The 18209-nt window shown below is 45.0% G+C and overlaps 1 protein-coding gene across 2 annotated transcripts in view; it reads left to right on the top strand.

The window, feature by feature from the left end:
* The window catches only part of Vps35l (VPS35 endosomal protein sorting factor like), a 106472-nt gene that overhangs the window by 41472 nt on the left and 46791 nt on the right, over positions 1 to 18209 (top strand). For both annotated transcript variants that reach the window (XM_046434270.2, XM_046434351.2), the window contains 5 exons: positions 3897 to 3943; positions 4715 to 4826; positions 5233 to 5349; positions 6734 to 6787; positions 8217 to 8297. In XM_046434270.2, coding sequence (XP_046290226.1) covers positions 3897 to 3943; positions 4715 to 4826; positions 5233 to 5349; positions 6734 to 6787; positions 8217 to 8297 — 411 coding nt within the window. The remainder of the gene's footprint in view (positions 1 to 3896; positions 3944 to 4714; positions 4827 to 5232; positions 5350 to 6733; positions 6788 to 8216; positions 8298 to 18209) is intronic.

Raw genomic sequence — 18209 nt, 5'->3', positions numbered from 1 at the left:
CCTTGGCGTCACTGGTGGACTCTCTTCCCGCGTTCCTCCCTCCCCGCCTCCCCGTGTGTGTGTGTGTGTGTGTGTGTGTGTAAAATCCTGGGAGTTTTTCCCTGTGACTTTATGAGCTTCCCTCACTCAACCTCCTCGTGCCTGCTCCTGCCTGTGGTCACGTCACGCTCGCTCTGGCCATTGCTGGACACACCAGTGAGCGAGTAAAGGGAGTGAGTGGGTCAGACATGGAGCGGGGTGGGCAATGGGGGAAGGCTGAGCTGCTCTGTCCTCTTGGCAGGGGGGCCCCCCATGGCGCCGCATGCCCTTATCACCCGCTTGACAGGCACCGAGGCATAGAAGCTTGCCTAGGGTCCGGGGTCAGGCCACTTGGCCTCTTAGCACAAATCTGAAACCAGGGATGTGGCCTTGATCTGACTCTTTTTCTGTACTTCTGAAGTAGGTAAATAGGCCCTTAAAAAAAACCAAAAAACCAAAAAACAAAACAAAAGCAAAAAAAACCTAATCCAGAGGTGGAAAAAGGTAAAGCCATCAGGTAAGTGTGGTTATCCAAACCCACGCATACTGATGACGCGTCGTAGAATTAGACCCAAAGACGGAAGAAAAGTGTGTGCAAAATAGTTAACGGGATCGTGGCAGTGCCGAGTTGTGGCTTGACAGTGCACAGGTTACATAAGATGTCACCTTTGGAGGAAACCAAGTGACGGATACTGAGGACCTCTGAACTATTTTTGTGATCGCTTCTAGTCTATAATTAGTTAAGAAGTTGCTAAGCATCCATCAGCCCAGGGGAAGCTTGGAAACTAACCTATCCACGGTGGGGATTCCTCGGCCATTAAACAGGATGAGGTGTCTGGGCGCAGTGGCACACACCTGTAATCCCTGTGGCTCCGGAGGCTGCGGCAGGAGGATCCGGAGTTCAAAGCCAGCCTCGGCAACTTAGACCCTGTCTCAAAATATAAAAAGGCCAGGGAGGTGGCTCGGTGGTTAAGTACCCAGTACCAAAAGGTAGGTTCCCGTGTCCTGACCCAGGAGGGGGTTCCCACCCTAGATTCTTGAGTGGGAAGAGCATGGTGCAGCCCAGCGTGTGTAAGATCATCCTGTTTTTGTAGATAGAAAACAAAATCTGCTGCTGCAGTAACAGCTGTGTACCTGCAGGGCGTAGGCACAGTCCAGGAAGATGAGCAGGGTGTGTTGATGGTGATCCCTGGGGCCTGCGGGGAGGGAGCGCTCCCGCTGCTCGCGGTACTGCTTGAACTTGGGTCTACACTCATTTCTTATTTTTATAGTTTCATAAAAACAAATGTCGTGTAAATAAATGAAATGTGGGGCCAAGAGCAGCAGGGACGATGGCCTCAGGGAAGACGAGGCCACCTTGCCCAGCCCCGGGCTCCGATGGGTCTGGACCAAATGTGCTGGGCCGTGAGCTCTGCGGGGTACCACGCAGGCGGCCAAGATGTTTCCAAGATGCTATTCATCTGGTTCTTGCCAAAGTTAATCAAGCCTGTCACTTCTCGGTGAAAATAAATAAAAACAACCTCCAACAGACCTGCGTGGGATCCAAAATAGTTGGCTCCCTGGATCTTATGAATGTCCCTGTATTTCTATACGAGATGGTCTGTGTTTTCCCTTCATTTCCATGCATTTTGTGTGTGTGTGAGAGAGAGAGAGAGAGAGAACTTTTTAATGCCTTTTTTTCCTTGTTCTAACAAGTGTTTTTTTTTTCTTTGTAGTTATACATGACAGAATGTATTTTGACACATATGTGGAACATAACTTCCCATTCTGTGGTTGTGCGTGAGGGGAGTGAAGCATGTGTCTTAATGTTTATTGTTTTGTCCATACATTGGCGTTTGTCCCACTTCGTCTTTGGAAGAGCTGGGTCGCGGCATCTCCTGTGCTGGGTGTGCTGCTGCCCTGTCGGTGATCCCCTGTGTGCTGGGGAGTACTGGTGTGATAATCGTATAGAATGTCTTCCCTTTCTCCAGTCCTTTCTAGAATAACACTTTGGTATTGGTATTGGTGGTCAGAACAACTTTTCAAGCATAACTGTGCCATGGGTGAGGTAGGGAAGCTGGGTGACATAATCGATTTTATGGTCAGCTGAGGTGTTGTAGCTAAGGAACAGACACGTGCTGAGCCTACAGGTGTGGTTCAGTGCCTCCTCCCCATGGCAAAGGTGGGCTCCAGCCAGGTGGCCTCCATTCGCCTTTATGCTCTGCCTTCCCTGGCTAGTAGCATGGTGGCTGCAGTTGCTCCCACTGTCACATCCTAGCATGACGACCCAGAGGCAGAAAGGGAACCTTCAATTCCTTGGGTGCCTGTTTCCAACAGGGAAACCTTTCCTCTGAGCCCTGGGAAGACTTTCCACTCCATCCCAGCAGCTGGGAAGGGTCGTGTGTCCATGTCTAACCCCCTACCCCAGGGAAGGGGCGTGAAACCACATGGTTGGGTTGGTCCTGTACTGGGCAGCTCCGGCTCTCATACAGGGAGCAGGCACTTACCTCCTCACAGTTCTGGAGGCTGCAAGGTTAAGGTCAAGTTACGGCAGGGTTGGTTTCTGGTGAGGCACCTGTGCTTTTGTCTTTGGGTGTGCACACACTTCTCTTCATAAGGGCACCAGTCCCTCCCTATGGCCCCGTTTAACCTTAGTGTCCCCCGAAGGCCCTCTCTCCAATACTGTCATGTTGGAAGTTGGGGTTTCTGCGTGTGGATATTAGGAGGGACGTAATATAGTCCACAACAGGACCCAGCCTGACTTACTTGGGCCAGAAGCTGAAATCTGGATAAAGTCAGTTCTGAAGCAGTTGTGACAGATCTTCAGGGTCGGCTGTCACCTAAGTGATTCGGGCAGCATGGAGGACATGGAGGGCCACAGCTAGGAAAGGCTGAAGTGCACCGAGAACCACTCAGAGTTTTGACTTCAGGGCCCACTTGGACACCAGTCACATTTCCCCTGCTTCCGGGAAAGTGGCTTAACCTGTCTGATCTCCTCACCTGCAGAGCGGGCCCAGGTCCAGCCTCCCAAGGCTGTTGGGAGAGCGAATGTAGAAAGGGCCTAATGAGGCCTGGTGTTCAGCTTAGTGTCCAGACTGCTGGCATTGGGGTTGACTTTCCCCAAGCCACTGCCCGAAAAGGACACATTGATTTTTTTTTTTTTTTTTTTTTTTAAATAGGAGCCCTTTTGATGATACGTAATTGTCTTGAGATAGCTCTAAAGCCATTAACAGCCATTAACAGTGTTCCAGTGAGCAACCTGTTCACATCTGTTAGGGCCTGGAAATGTGAAGAGCGTGGCCTCTGGTGCTGGCCAACTCAGGGTCACACCTGGCTGCTGTCGCTGGCTGTGTGACCTTGGGTAAAGCCTGCCACTGCTCCATGGCTTGGTGTCTCATGTGCAATGGGAGAGCAGAGTGCTCACCCTGTGGGTGGTGGGAGAGGCCAGAGCATGAGTGTGAGGCTCTGGCCCAGGGTGTGTGAATTGTATCACCAACCACAGGCACCTTGGGAAACGAGGAAGAGCTGGTGATCAGAGGAGAGGTGGGAAGCAGAGTAACGTTCATCCTCATTCATGCCCTGGGCACAGGAGGTGCCTCTCATCCTTCAGTGACCCTGTAGGTGGGATGGTGCTGCCTTTGTTCTCTGTAAGGACAAAGCTGGTGTCTGCCAGCTCGCCCCACTGGCAATTGGTGATTTGAACCCAAGTGTGCCTCATACCAGGCCCTGGCTCTTGTCCATCGTACCAAATGCCATGAAAGTGTTCCCCTCCCTGTTCCTACTAGTCACTGAAGTTGTGTAAATGGGTGTGTGCTTAGGTTTATTTTGTAGAATGACTGTATTTGGAAATCTCTTAGAAATGTGGCTTTAGCCTGATGATTTTCTCATTAACCTTCTAGGCTCTGCTGACTGAGATGATGGAAAGATGCAAGAAGCTGGGAAACAAGTAAGACTCACGTGCCTGGGTTTGCAGTGGGAGCTGGGCCCTGTCTCTGAGCTGGGCGGGCTTCCATGGGAGAGGAGCTGACAGGGTGGATGGAGTCCAGTGGTCCGGCCCTAGATCCCAGCTCTGTTCTGTCTTAGCCCTGGGACCTTGGGCCGCTTATTTGGCCTCTCTGGACCTCAGGTTCCTCGTCTGTAAAATGGGCAAAAGAGTAGTCCTTTCCCCATGGGGCTGTGTAAGTGGCAGGGCCAGGATAAACTTGGTCTCTCTATGTCCTGGGTATATGTGGTACCCCTCGGCTCCGTTCTTGGTGGTAAATGTATGAGCAGCCTTGAAGGGGTGTTGTTCACTGTGTCCCTACTGCCTAGAGCACAAGATCTCTTTCATAAGAAGTCTTTCACGAGAGATGTGGTTATGTGTTTGCAGCAGAAATCAGTGCTGTTACTGGGTAATTAGTTTTATAACTGCACCACCCCATTTGAAGAGTCATTTCTGTTTAAATAGATTGGATTGCTTGGCAATTTACCTGTCCATCCATTCACCCATCCACCCACCTATCCATCCATCCGTGCAGTGAATTCAGCATTAATGGAGTTCCAAATGTGCACAGATACTGGTGGTCCACAGATGGCCCTTTTACTGTGGTCTTGTTTTGTTTTTGCAACCTTATCATTAAAGGGCTGTCAGCCCCCCTTCCTGGCAGTATACACCCTCACGTTGAAACAGCTTTCGTAAGGGGGAGGTGGACTGACTTGGGGCCTCCGTGTCTTGCAGCGCCTTGCTATTGAATTCTGTGATGTCAGCCTTCCGGGCCGAGTTCATCGCCACGAGATCTATGGACTTCATTGGAATGATCAAAGAGTGCGATGAGTCTGGTTTCCCCAAGGTAGGCTCTAGACCCATCTCCGTGGAAGAGCAGATTGGCAGTGTCTACCCCATCTCTCCTGAGAATGCTGAATCTATCAACTAGCCTGCTGCAAAGTATTTAGGAAAAATGTTGGTCTTACATCTTAAAAAAAAAAAGAAAGAAAAGAAAAAACTTCACTCTTAGGGAAGAACTTTGTCCAGCAGGATATTATGGCCCACCAATTAGAAAAATGCCCAGAGCCAGGTCTTTATTATGAGTGTCTTAGTGTTGCTGGGGTAGATCTGTAGAACTCACAAGTCTGGAGCATTTATTTATTCTGAGATGGGTTAAATGTTGTAGCCTGCAACCTTTTTATTTTTGTTTTTAAGCCTTGGTTACTTTGATTTAAGAATTCCAGCAATATAATCATTGGTACTTTTTTTAGCATCTCCTTTTTCGATCACTGGGGTTAAACTTGGCCTTGGCTGATCCACCTGAGAATGATCGACTTCAGATTCTCAATGAAGCTTGGAAAGTTATCACAAAATTGAAGAATCCACAGGTAGGTGACCATTCAGACCTTTGATCAACTGTTTTTTTTTGTTTGTTTGTTTTTTGGTCTGTTAGGTAGCTAGACATTTTCTCTTTTAGAAATGATCTTTTAATTACAATTCTGGGCTTCTTTGGTTTGTATGGGTTCTTTGGGGTGTGGTAGTGGGGACTGAACCCAGGGATACTCTACCACTGAGCTACATCCGGATTCCTCTTTTGAGACGGGGACTCTCTAAATTGCCAAATCTGTCCTTGAACTTGACCCTCCTGTCTCAGTTTCCTGAGTCGCTCGGATTATAGGTGTGCAGCACGGCACCTGGAGCACTACTGGTGTTTTTAAAGAAGTCTTTATTGTTGACCTGGATGGTGAACTAATGGCATTAAATAAGTCATTCTTTGACTTTTGTATCTCGGTTGCTGTTTCATTCTTGAGACCTCAAGATGCAGCAAAAATATAAAATCATAGATATTTGAAGCTTTGAAAGGCCTGTGACTGTGCAAAAAACATCCAAAACACAGCAGTCTGGAGTATTTTACTTTGAAATTACCAATTGAATAGAATATTCCTAAACTGAGGGTCAGTGGGCAAGCCAGTAATTAGCAAAAGGAAAGTCCAGTTCCTGGCCCTGGTGTGGGATCACCTGGAGCATCGTCCCTGCACTCCAGGTGGAGGAAGGCTTGGGATGATGGAGAGACTAAAGTCAGTTACCGTAGTGATGGCATCAGGTAAGGTTGGGGCTCATGACTCGCCATCCTTTTTGGCATCATGCCAGTAACTGCTGTCGCTGCCAGTAGGGAAAATGGTGTTGGCTGATGGGCCCCACAAGCAGCAGGACGGACATCACTGTGTCTGTCCTGCTAGCAGTGAATGCATGAGGGTAAGGAGCACTGGAGGCAGGCAGTCACCAGGAGGGAAAGGGCAGGTGAGCGTGTATGTGCAGTGTTGACCAAGGTGTGTTCAGAACAGCGGCTGGGCTGGGGCTCCGTGGCGGAGTGCTGGACTAGCACCAGCAAGACCCTGGGTTCCATCTCCAGCACTGCAAAAAAAAAAAAGATTGGGAGCGGGGAGAATAATGGTATTGAAAAAAGGCAGAAACACATTTAGAGAGTCATATACATCGTCAGGGTCATTTAGGAAATCATCTTTAAACTTCATTGACTAAATTCCCCCTTTAACTCAAATTGGCCCACTAAAACAGTTTATTCAGGTCAGGAGATCTATTGTACGGATGACTCAAACTATGTATTTTAGGGTTAAAAATCTTGGTAGAACTTGAATGTTCTTACCACTAAATATGGTGTAGGTGTGATAGGTAACGGCTGGAGAAAACCAGGAGCACATGCCGACCTACCGTGCTGCACCCCTTGTGAGATGTGTTACGTTTTCTTTACAGGACTATATTAACTGTGCTGAAGTGTGGGTGGAGTACACCTGTAAGCATTTCACGGTATGTATGGCCATGAGGCGTTTTTGAAGGAATTATATTTTTTCACATGACAGCAAATGAATCTAGTTCAGGCATTGAGGTATTTCATAAGGGTAAATGTTCTCATAACCTGTAAAATTTGCATTCTTATAATAAAGGGCGATGGAGCATGAATGTGTGTACTGTCACTAAAGTGGTCCATGCTTACTTGTAATTCTGGGTAATGCTGAGTTACAGAGTTGAACAGCCTAGGATCCCTTGGGTGCTGACATGCCTAAGTGCATTGTGAATTTCCATGGAAGTTTAGAAGGCAGCCCCTCCCAGACATCTTGGATTACATGGGATTTTTTTCCCTGAGCAAAGATAACTTCTTTCCTGAGGCATAGACTAGAAGCACAGTTTGGGGAATACTGGGCTCTTGAAAGAGCAGAGACTTCAGGAGCACATAGAAGCAGGTTTAAATCCTGTTAGGAGAGTTGTTTTAACCAACTTGTAAAAATTGAAGAAGAACATTATCTGGATGTATCTACTCCCTGCCACATTCCTGTGATGAAACCTGATTGCCAAGGTGACAGTGTCAGGGTGGATGGACCTGGGGCTGGCACCGCAGTGGTCTTGTACGTAGGCAAGTGTTATGTCACTGGCAGAACAGCAGCCCGTAGATGGTTGGCATTCTGCATCTGGTTCATGCCAGCGTAGTTGGAAAAAAGAGAGATGCAGCCTCTGAGAGATGATTGTTTAGGTGAATAGGGTGGAGCCCTCGTGAGCAGGGTTAGTGACCTTCAGCAAGGACTCACAGGAGCTCTTTGGACCCTTCCACCACCTGAGGACATGGCAAGGACACCGAGTCTGCCATTGCCTTGATCTGGGGCTTCCCAGCCTCCAGGACTGTGTGAGACGTAGGGTCCTGCTGTGTGAGTGATCTGGCTCATGGTGTTGGTACAGCAGGCGGGGCAGGAGTATCCTCCACCGGGTTCCAGTAACTTCCTGCACAGTGCAATTTAAATCTCATAGTTTTCACTGTTGTGAAAGAATGTTCTTTTGGGGACTGAATGTCAAAACCATTTTTACCTTGTAAGCCATGTAACAGGCTGGGTTTGGGCTGGAGATGGGACCCCTGATCCAGGTGACAATGGGGGTCAGTAAGCACTGGGCCCAGTATGCCCTCCAGCGGTGCTTCCCTGCCTGGGCGGCAGAAAGCACAGTGATTGTACCAGCACTTGGGAAGCAGGGACAGTGGAAATCTGAGAGCCTTTGGGAGCCATGTTCAGAGCCCCTGGGGGCAGTGGTGCCATCTCTAGGGCCGTGGTACTGGGCCAGGTGATAAGGGTGCAATTCCTCCCCTGGTATTGCTTTCATATCTGGACCATGTGTGACATAGTGTGAATGCTAGTCCTTTCCCTGGTGATTGCCAGTCAGCGTCCAATACTGGTCTGTTTCCCCCACTTAGAAGCGCGAGGTGAACACCGTTTTGGCTGATGTCATCAAGCACATGACCCCAGATCGTGCCTTCGAGGAGTCCTACCCCCAGGTAATAGATCGTCTCCACGCTTGCAGGAATCTTGTTCTGTGGACTAAGTCACTGTTGCCTGGGTCACGACATAAAGTCGGGTAACCCAGGGTTTGAATTCCAGCTCCACCATGTCCTGGCACTGCGCTCTGATGGTTGCCTGGCCTCATTGTGCCTTGGTTTTATCACCTGTGAAATGGGGAAAAAAGCAGCTCTGCCCCCAGTTGTCAGGAGGAGGGGTTGGGATGTGACGTAGGGACCACTTGGCTATGGCTTGGCACCTGGCAGATGCTGAATGAGCCTTGTCATTGTCACTGTCACCACTGACTGCTGTGGCTGCTTTTCAGTTTAATTAATTCTGCATTTGGAAATAAATTTAAGCTTACTGGAAAGCTGAAAGAATAACTCAAAGAACTATTATTCCTTACTCAGATTCTCTGTTAATATTTTGCCTCATTTGCCTTATTATTGTTAAATGTGTGCACAGACGTAGACGTACTTATATGTGTGAACTTTCAGTTGTACATACATCATGCCACACCTTTTGCTTCTAAAGGAATCAGTATTTCTTTTCTTTTTTTTTTTTTTTTTTTTTTTTTTTTGGTACCAGGATTGAACCCAGGGGCAATTAACCACTGAGCCACATCCCCAGCCCTTTGTATATTCTATTTTGAGACAGATATCACTAAGTTGATTAGGGCCTTGCTAAGTTGCTGAGGCTGACCTTGAACTTGGAGTGCTCCTACCTCAGCCTCCTGAGTGGCTGGGGTTACAGGCATGCACCACTGCACCCAGACCTGAGACTGGTTTGGAACTACACTTCCCATAAGGCAATTAGTTACATGTTCTTGAAAAGTATTTTGGTATTTTTGTGTTTTGCAATTTTAAGAATTTTTCACCATTTGCTAGTTTAAATGGTTTATCATTAAACTCACTGAGCAGCCCCTGCCAACGGGACATCATCTGGGCCCGATGGAAGTAGTGCAGCGTTCTGCATAGTGATTGCCTGCTTCGTCCTGGGTAAAGTCATTACATGAACGAAGCAAGCAGAGGAGATAGTCGTGTCTCCAGGAGTGCCAAGACCTCACGCAAGAACTGATGTGCTAGGGAAGTTTTGTTGAGGAAAAATTTAGTGAGGCCTTGACTGCTGGAAACCCAGTTAATTGAAGACTTTAAAATCATTATACTCTTTGAAGTTATCTATTTTAAGAAGTTAATTGCAAGGGAGAAAATAAGATCCTGTAATTCTGCGCTATCTGAAAGCAACTTATAAAAGATGCCCCTGAGTGTTGGACACTTAGGTCAGTAAGTGAAGAAAAACGTTTAAGCTGAATCACAAACTTAGTCCAAAACAGCCTGAACAGAATATCAAGGTCAGCCTGCCCAAACCGTGCATGCGTCAGCTAGCTGTTCGTGAAGAACCGCGCTCCAGTCAGATTGACAGAGTGGGGGAGTGAAACCTCATGATTTTGTAAAGGAGAGAGACATGTAAGAAAAACTTATCTGCTTACTTAGAATCAAAACCAGCTTGTTTATGCAGGCAATTCTGTTTATCCCTGAAGGGCCCCAGTAAGCTATTGCTCTATTACTCGGTCAGTTTTTGAATCTGTTCAGCCTCTGAATATTTATGTGCATAGTTTGTTTGGAGCCTGTGTTATATTTTGACTTTCTTATATGCTCTTTTGAAGCATTGTTAAAAGAAATGACAACTTGGAAAAGATGCTGGGGGTCCACCAGCCCTGGGGACAGCCATCCGAGTCAGTGGCGAACATACGTGCCCCTTGTTGAAGGCAGGACCGCCTCAGAAGAAGTAAACCCGGGTCTGTGGAGAATTGCTTACTCCAGATCCAGGACAAGGCGGTGTGGGATGAGCCTGGAGCATTTTCATGAGTGCCAGGAAATAAGGACGTGCTGGCTGATGATTGGCTCACAGCGGCCCCAGCAACATCTAGCTGATTGGCTCCTCGGCCCCAGCAACATCTAGCTGATTGGCTCCTCTGCGGTGATGCTCATTGGGCTGTTTCCAATGCCGCAGTCTGGCTGGGCACAATCAGGAGCCACTTGTCAAAAGAAACTAACTTTATTTTTAGAACCACACATGCCAAACAAAACAGCCTCTCAGGAAAAACCCTCAGAGCCTCAACTGCCACCACCGGCTTTCCACAAGCCTCTCTCTCCCACACCAGCTTCTCTCCCCCTCCCACAATCCTCCTGCTCTTGAGGCCGATTGGCTGGGTCACGTGGGCGGAGCCAAAAAAGTCCCCCAATGAGCAGCTCCGTGGTCTGAAAGGGCAGGGAAACAGCCCAATGAGCATCACCGCAGAGGAGCCAATCAGCTAGATGTTGCTGGGGCCGCTGTGAGCCAATCATCAGCCGGCAGCTGGAAGTTTGCTGGCAGCTGGAAGTTTGCTGGGGCCCCTTTGGCTGTGGCTCTCAACATCTCCCCCTCTCTGTTTAAACAACAAGCATGTGGCTTAGGGACCGTGCCTGTTAGGCAGTCCAATTCAACATATGGTCCTTACCCGTCATCGGATGAACTGACCTCTAGGCGTCAGCCTCCTGTCTTAGGTTGGTACCACTGCAATTGGATCATACCCGTCACTGACTACCGGTCCAGCATACAGCCATACTTGTGGATAGGCCTTTGCACCTGTGGGGGGGTGAGGTTCTTTGCCTCACCTCTGTTGGCCCCCAAATTTTAGACCATCACTAGTAGAGGAGGATGCAAAATGCCATGACATTAAGCCAATTGAGGGCTCCTTTGAAAAATTGTACCACCGGTGACATCATCAGCAAAAATACCCCAACACTACCACAAGTCGCTGCACCAACAGATAGTTCACAATGCATACAGGTGAGCTCACAATGTGTCCAGGCAAGTTCTGCAAGCAGTTCAGTGATGGCTATTGTAGAAGCTGTAGATTGGTTTTATCTTTGACTTCACCAGCACTGGGATGAAGATAGGAATTCTGGCAATAATGGCTAAAGAAAAAATTATGTAACATTCCAGAAGGCACTAAAAGAAAACAATTTTCTTAACAATTTACATTGTCTTCACCGGCACTGGGATGAAGATAGGAATTCTGGCAATAATGGCTAAAGAAAAAATTATGTAACTCTACAGAAGGCACTAAAAGAAAACAATTTTCTTAACAATTTACATTATCTTTAAGAGAATTATTAAATATAATGAAAAGGAAAGGTGAAAGTAAACAAACAGATCTGTTAACCTTCTTTTGTGTTTACATATTAAAACAATCCTCAACAGTTGTTTACCCAATTTAAATTAAACCATATAAATCATGTGAAAAAAAATATTTGGATCCATTTTATCATGAGCGCTCATCATATATGATATATGGACATACGTACATTCAAACATATAACACAAAACACAAGTGTGCACACATAATATAATACATACAACACATAACATTATAGTAAAGGCCTTATAACTTTTTACAGGTGAAATCTCCATTGCAATGTTTAAAAACTCTATAGTCAAAAAATAGAACTGATCAGCAAAACATTAACCTAGGTCTGTATGAGCTCAAAAAACAAAATAGAACTTCATGATATGGCAAAGGGCAATAATAAAATAGATATTGAAAAAAGCATCCTGGTTCTGTTGCAGATGTAAGAATAGCCAAACTGGAGTTTTGGATATCAGTTGTTATGGATTTGAGCCAAATCATCTTCTTTTTGGTCTGTAGAAATCGCTTTAGTTAATCTTTCTGGAATCCAAATCGGCTGCTGTTCTCCCTGTGGAAACACATAAACAGACCCCCGACTCCAGACAATCACTGGGTCAGGACCTTGGTTAATCTCTCTGGAATCCAAATCGGCTGCTGTTCTCCCTGTGGAAACACACAAACAGACCCCCGACTCCAGACAATCACTGGGTCAGGACCTTTCCATTGTCCTGTTAGAATATCCTTCCAAAGTACCTTGGGCTTATGTACATTTTTTGGACACATATGCCTTTCCGCAGCACTAAGTCCTGATGAATCCAAATTTAAAAAGTTTAGAGTAAAAAGGGTTATTTTAAGTTTATCTTTGGGGAATATATACCCCTTCCCAATTCCTTCTTTTTGCTTTAATAAGTACATTTTAATAGTTTGATGAGCTCTTTCAACTATGCCTTGTCCCTGTGGATTGTATGGGATTCCTGTTATATGAGTAATGCCAAATGTTGAGCAAAATTGTTTAAAAGAGGTAGAAGTATAACCAGGGGCATTATCTGTTTTTAACTGTTTTGGAACACCCACAGTGGCAAAATTTTGTAAGCAATGAGCTATAACATCTTTAGTTTTTTCTCCGGCATGAAGGGAGCCCATCAAAAATCCAGAAGAAGTATCAACTGTAACATGCAAATATTTTAATTTTCCAAATTCTGGCAAGTGTGTGACGTCCATCTGCCAAATATGGTTAGGTATCAATCCTCTAGGATTGACTCCAAGATTAACTTGTGGTAAAAAGGTCACACAATTTTGACATTGTTTTATTATTTGTCTAGCTTGTTCCTTAGTTATTTTAAAACGCTTTTGTAAAGTATTAGCATTGACATGGAACTTTTTATGAAAATTTATAGCTTCTTCTAGTGTAGAGAAAATATGTATGTCATGTGTAGTTTTATCTGCTAAATCATTGCCCAAACTAAGGGCTCCAGGCAATCCTGTATGTGCCCTGATATGTCCTATAAAGAATGGATCTTTTCTGTCCCAGATTAGACTTTGTATAGTGGAAAGCAAAGAGAAAACAGTAGAAGAAGGGGAAATCCTACCAGCATCTTCAAGAGATACTATAGCATTAACTACATACTGACTATCAGAAAATAAATTAAATACAGAATCTTTAAACATCACAAAAGCTTGTAAAACTGCATTAAGCTCTACCTTTTGAGCTGATTGTTTGGGTACTAAAAATGTAAAAGTTTGATCAGGGGTAACTACTGCTGCTGTACCATTATTTGACCCATCAGTGAATATATTTGGAGCATTCATGATAGGTGTTTTTCTTGTCATTTTTGGAAAAATTACAGGATGCAATGACCAAAAAGACAATAAAGGATTAGATGGTAAGTGGTTATCAAATGAAACATTAGATTTGCACATGATTATTGCCCAAGTATTTAACTCATTAGCTAACTCATCAATTTGATTCATAGTATATGGAGTAATAATTTTATTGGGAGAAATTCCAAACACTCCCTTTGCTGCTTTTATTCCTTTGAGTATTAATTGTCCTACAGCCTAAGGATACCTAGTAAGAATAGTGTTAGGAGAATAAGATAAATGTATCCATAATAATGGACCTTCTTGCCAAAATACTCCTGTAGGAATATTTTTTGTTGGTAGTACAATAAATAATAAAGGCAAACTTATATCAATTCTATCCAAATGCATATTTTCCATATATGTTTCAATGATTTTTAATGCCTTTCTTGCTTCAGGCGTTAACATTTGGGGTGAATTTGGATCTGATGGACCTTTTAGGATATCAAATAAAGGTCCCAACTCTCCTGTTGGTATACCTAAATAAGGCCTTATCCAATTTATGTCTCCTAATAACTTTTGAAAGTCATTAAGTGATTTGAGTTGATCTACTCGTATTTGAATTTTTGGTGGACGGACCATGATTGAGGATAATAGAACTCCTAAATAATTAATTGGAAAATTTAATTGTACTTTATCTATTGCTATCTCTAGATTATAATTTTTTAATAAGTTTGTAAGTGTGGCATAACATTCTAGCAATGTGTTTTTATCTTTGTGTGCTAATAATACATCATCCATATAGTGAAATATTTGTAGTTCAGGATTTTGATTTCTAAGTGGCTGGATTACTTTGTTAACATAAATTTGACACATAGTTGGGCTGTTAGCCATCCCTTGAGGGAGTACTTTCCATTCATATCTCTGATCAGGACCTTCATGATTCAGTGCAGGGATAGTAAATGCAAAACGTGGACTATCCTCAGGATGAATTGGAATTGAAAAAAAACAATCTTTAATATCTATAACTAAAACATACCAGGTTTTTGGCAAAGCAGACAACTGAGGAATCCCTGATTGAGCAGGTCCCATAATAACCATCTCATTATTAATGGCTCTTAAATCTTGCAATAATCTCCATTTACCAGATTTCTTTTTGATGACAAAAATGGGAGTATTATGGGGAGATACAGAAGGTTGTATATGTCCTTCCGCTAATTGTTGTTTGACCAGGTCATGGGCTGCTTGTATCTTTTCTTTAGTCAGGGGCCACTGAGGAACCCATACTGGTCTTTCTGATTTCCAAGTAATTTTTATTGTCTCAGTGGCCCTTTCTGAAAATCCAACCCATGTCTGTCTGTTCCTTGATCTATTTGTATTGGTGCTGCTATACCTTGTTCTTGTTTTTCTAATCTTTTTCCTTTCCTAAAACCTTGTCTAGTCATAATAGTGGGTGCATTTTGGTTGATGTTATTTGTTAATGTCAAACCTAAATGATCTAGGACATCTCGTCCCCATAAATTTACGGGAAGATGATCCAATACATATGGCTGTATAGTTCCTTCACATCCTTCAGGATCCTTCCAATCTAATACCATTGCACTTCTATGGGGATTAGTCGCCACTCCTAGGCCTCGAAGCGTTTGAGTGGCTTGTTGTAATGGCCAATGTTTTGGCCATTCTTGACGAGAGATGATGCTAAGGTCTGCACCTGTATCCAGTAGCCCATTAAATTCATGTCCTTGAATATTTAGTTTTAGCATGGGGCGAGAATCTAAATTTAAAGAAAGCATAGCCCAATCTACACCTGTGGAGCCTAATCCCTTGGAACCTCTTTCTACAGTACGACTGGAAAATTTATCATGTAGGCTGGGTATTATTAGTAACTGTGCTATTCTATCTCCTGGTGAAATGACTGATATACCCTTTGGAGAACTGGCTATAATTTTTATTTCACCTTCATAATCGGGATCAATTACCCCAGGACTTATCATAAGTCCTTTTAGAGTAGAAGAGCTGCGTCCCAATAATAAGCCTACTGTTCCTTTGGGAAGAGGTCCTTTCACCCCTGTGGGAATGATTTGAACTCCTATCTCTGGAGTTAGTACTGCTCTGGCGGAGGCGCAGATGTCCAACCCTGCGCTCCCTCTGGTTTGTCTGATGAGGGATCTGATGGACAATGTGTCCTGGGCACTACCCTGATGGGGTTGCTGGGTTCCTCCAGTGCTCCGTATATTTGTGGTTTTGGGCCCCGGAGCATTGGGCCCCCCTGTCCATTTTTTGGCAATGGAGCCCGATGCCTTTCTCCACGATATCGTGGATAAATACCTGGTCCTTGTTCGTTTTTTGATAATGGAGTACCCTCTATGGTGGTTTGAGAACGGCATTCATTAGCCCAATGTCTCCCTCTACGGCATCGTGGGCAAATACCTGGTATTCTACTCCTTTGATACCTAGTTTTGTTAAACCCTCCTCCAATGGGGCAATTCCTTTTAAAATGTCCTGTTTGTTCACAATTGTAGCATGTTCTTGGCCTGGCTTCTAAAGCCTGTTTTACTGCAGCTGCCACAATTTGCCCTTGTTCATTAATGTCTCTGGCATCTAAAGCCTGTTTTACTGCAGCTGCCACGACTTGCTCTTGTTCATTAATGTCTCTACATAATTTAATATATGTGTTTAAATCTTCATGTTTCCATGGTCTAATGATATCTCTGCACCAACGATTCGCTTGCTCATAAGCCAGGTGTTTTAGTAATGGCATTGCTTGTTCTGTATTCCCCAAAACTCTGGTAGCTGTTTGAATAAGCCTATCTACAAATTCAGCATAAGGTTCATTAGCTCCTTGTATTACCTTAGATAATTGACCTTGTAAACCTCCATGTCCTTGTAAAGTCTTCCATGCCTTAATTGCATCTGCAGCAATTTGTGCATATACGCCAGGATCATATGCAATTTGTTGCTGCTGATCCTCATAAGGTCCCTTTCCTAACAACATATCTAGATTTCTCTGAGGATAACCAGCTGCTGCATTTCGCCTAGCCGTCTCCTTGCAAAATTCCTCATTGGCAACCTTCCATAACAGGTATTGTCCTCCATTTAGCACAGCTTTACACATATTAGCCCAAGCTGCTGGCGTCATGTTCAAGTTGTTAATGGATTCGACCATGCTTACAGTGAAGGGTGCTTGAGGACCATAGGTTGTTACAGCCTCTTTTAGCTGCTTCACTGTTTTGAAATTTAAAACTTGGTAAAATCGCTGCCCTCCTGCCTCAAATACAGGGCATGTTAATATTTGAGATCTTGTCTCAGGATCCCAACTATCAACTGCGGGGGTTGGGGGCCTCCCAGCATATGGAGGTGGCGCTGTTGGTTGGACACTTACGCCCTCTGGTGATAGAAAGGTGTTAGTAGCAGTCTCCTGTAGAGGTGGTGCTGTTGGTTGGACACTTACACCCTCTGGTGATAGAAAGGTGTTAGTAGCAGTCTCCTGTTGTAACTTTCCCCCTGATGGCTTTTTCTGTTTTACACTTTCTTTCTCTGTCTGACTAGGTGGAGAGGCCTTCTCTTTTACTTGAATCTTTTCCTCTAACTTGAGAGACCTTCTCTTTTACTTGAATCATTATGTCTTCTCCTTCCTCTACCATTGTCTGAACTGAAGGCTTTGGACTAAGCAAACAAGATACGAATGTCCACAATGGCAATGTGCCAACTGGCAGAGTCCCTGGGCTTTTCTTTTCTATTCTTTTTAAATCTTCACCATGATGGTTCCGTTGTGATATATTTAACAACTCCTCCTTAAAAAGCCATGGGCTACATTTTTGTATTGTATCAACGTATGCCCTGACTGCTCTTGATTTTACTGGGATGCCTCCTTCCTCTAACAATTTACTTAACACTCTTTCAGTTTGTTTTTTACTAATTTCTGATCCCGTATTTCTACTATAATACAACCCAACAAGATGACGCCAAACAAAACCGAGACAGAATGAAATAAAAAGGGAACAACAAAAAGTCATTATAGCCTTTCTATCCTCCTGACATGTGCATCCGTCCTTTCTCCCTATCTGTTCCTCAGACGTAAATAGTTTTTCCTCAGATGTGAGCGGTTTTTCTTCCGTCTCACTCATCTCCAGGGACAGGCAACTTAAAACAAAAGTGAAGCAAAATAAAAGAGGAATCTTAAAATGGCTACCCATCCTCTCGCCCCGCCCTCAGGGGCGAGCAGTTTCACTTACCCTCAGTCGCTCCCCGTGCGAGCCACCAAATGCCGCAGTCTGGCTGGGCACAATCAGGAGCCACTTGTCAAAAGAAACTAACTTTATTTTTAGAACCACACACGCCAAACAAAACAGCCTCTCAGGAAAAACCCTCAGAGCCTCAACTGCCACCACCGGCTTTCCACAAGCCTCTCTCTCCCACACAAGCTTCTCTCCACCTCCCACAATCCTCCTGCTCTTGAGGCCGATTGGCTGGGTCACGTGGGCGGAGCCAAAAAAGTCCCCCAATGAGCAGCTCCGTGGTCTGAAAGGGCAGGGAAACAGCCCAATGAGCATCACCGCAGAGGAGCCAATCAGCTAGATGTTGCTGGGGCCGAGGAGCCAATCAGCTAGATGTTGAGAGCCACAGCCGGAGGGGCCCCAGCAAACTTCCAGCTGCCAGCAAACTTCCAGCTGCTGGCTGATGATTGGCTCACAGCGGCCCCAGCAACATCTAGCTGATTGGCTCCTCTGCGGTGATGCTCATTGGGCTGTTTCCCTGCCCTTTCAGACCACGGAGCTGCTCATTGGGGGACTTTTTTGGCTCCGCCCACGTGACCCAGCCAATCGGCCTCAAGAGCAGGAGGATTGTGGGAGGTGGAGAGAAGCTTGTGTGGGAGAGAGAGGCTTATGGAAAGCCGGTGGTGGCAGTTGAGGCTCTGAGGGTTTTTCCTGAGAGGCTG

This window comes from Marmota monax, unplaced genomic scaffold, assembly GCF_021218885.2.
Source record: "Marmota monax isolate L192 unplaced genomic scaffold, Marmota_monax_Labrador192_F-V1.1 WCK01_AAM20220418_F8-fsc00035, whole genome shotgun sequence".
NCBI classification, from domain to species: Eukaryota; Metazoa; Chordata; class Mammalia; order Rodentia; family Sciuridae; genus Marmota; species Marmota monax.
This window is presented reverse-complemented; position numbering and strand designations above follow the sequence as displayed.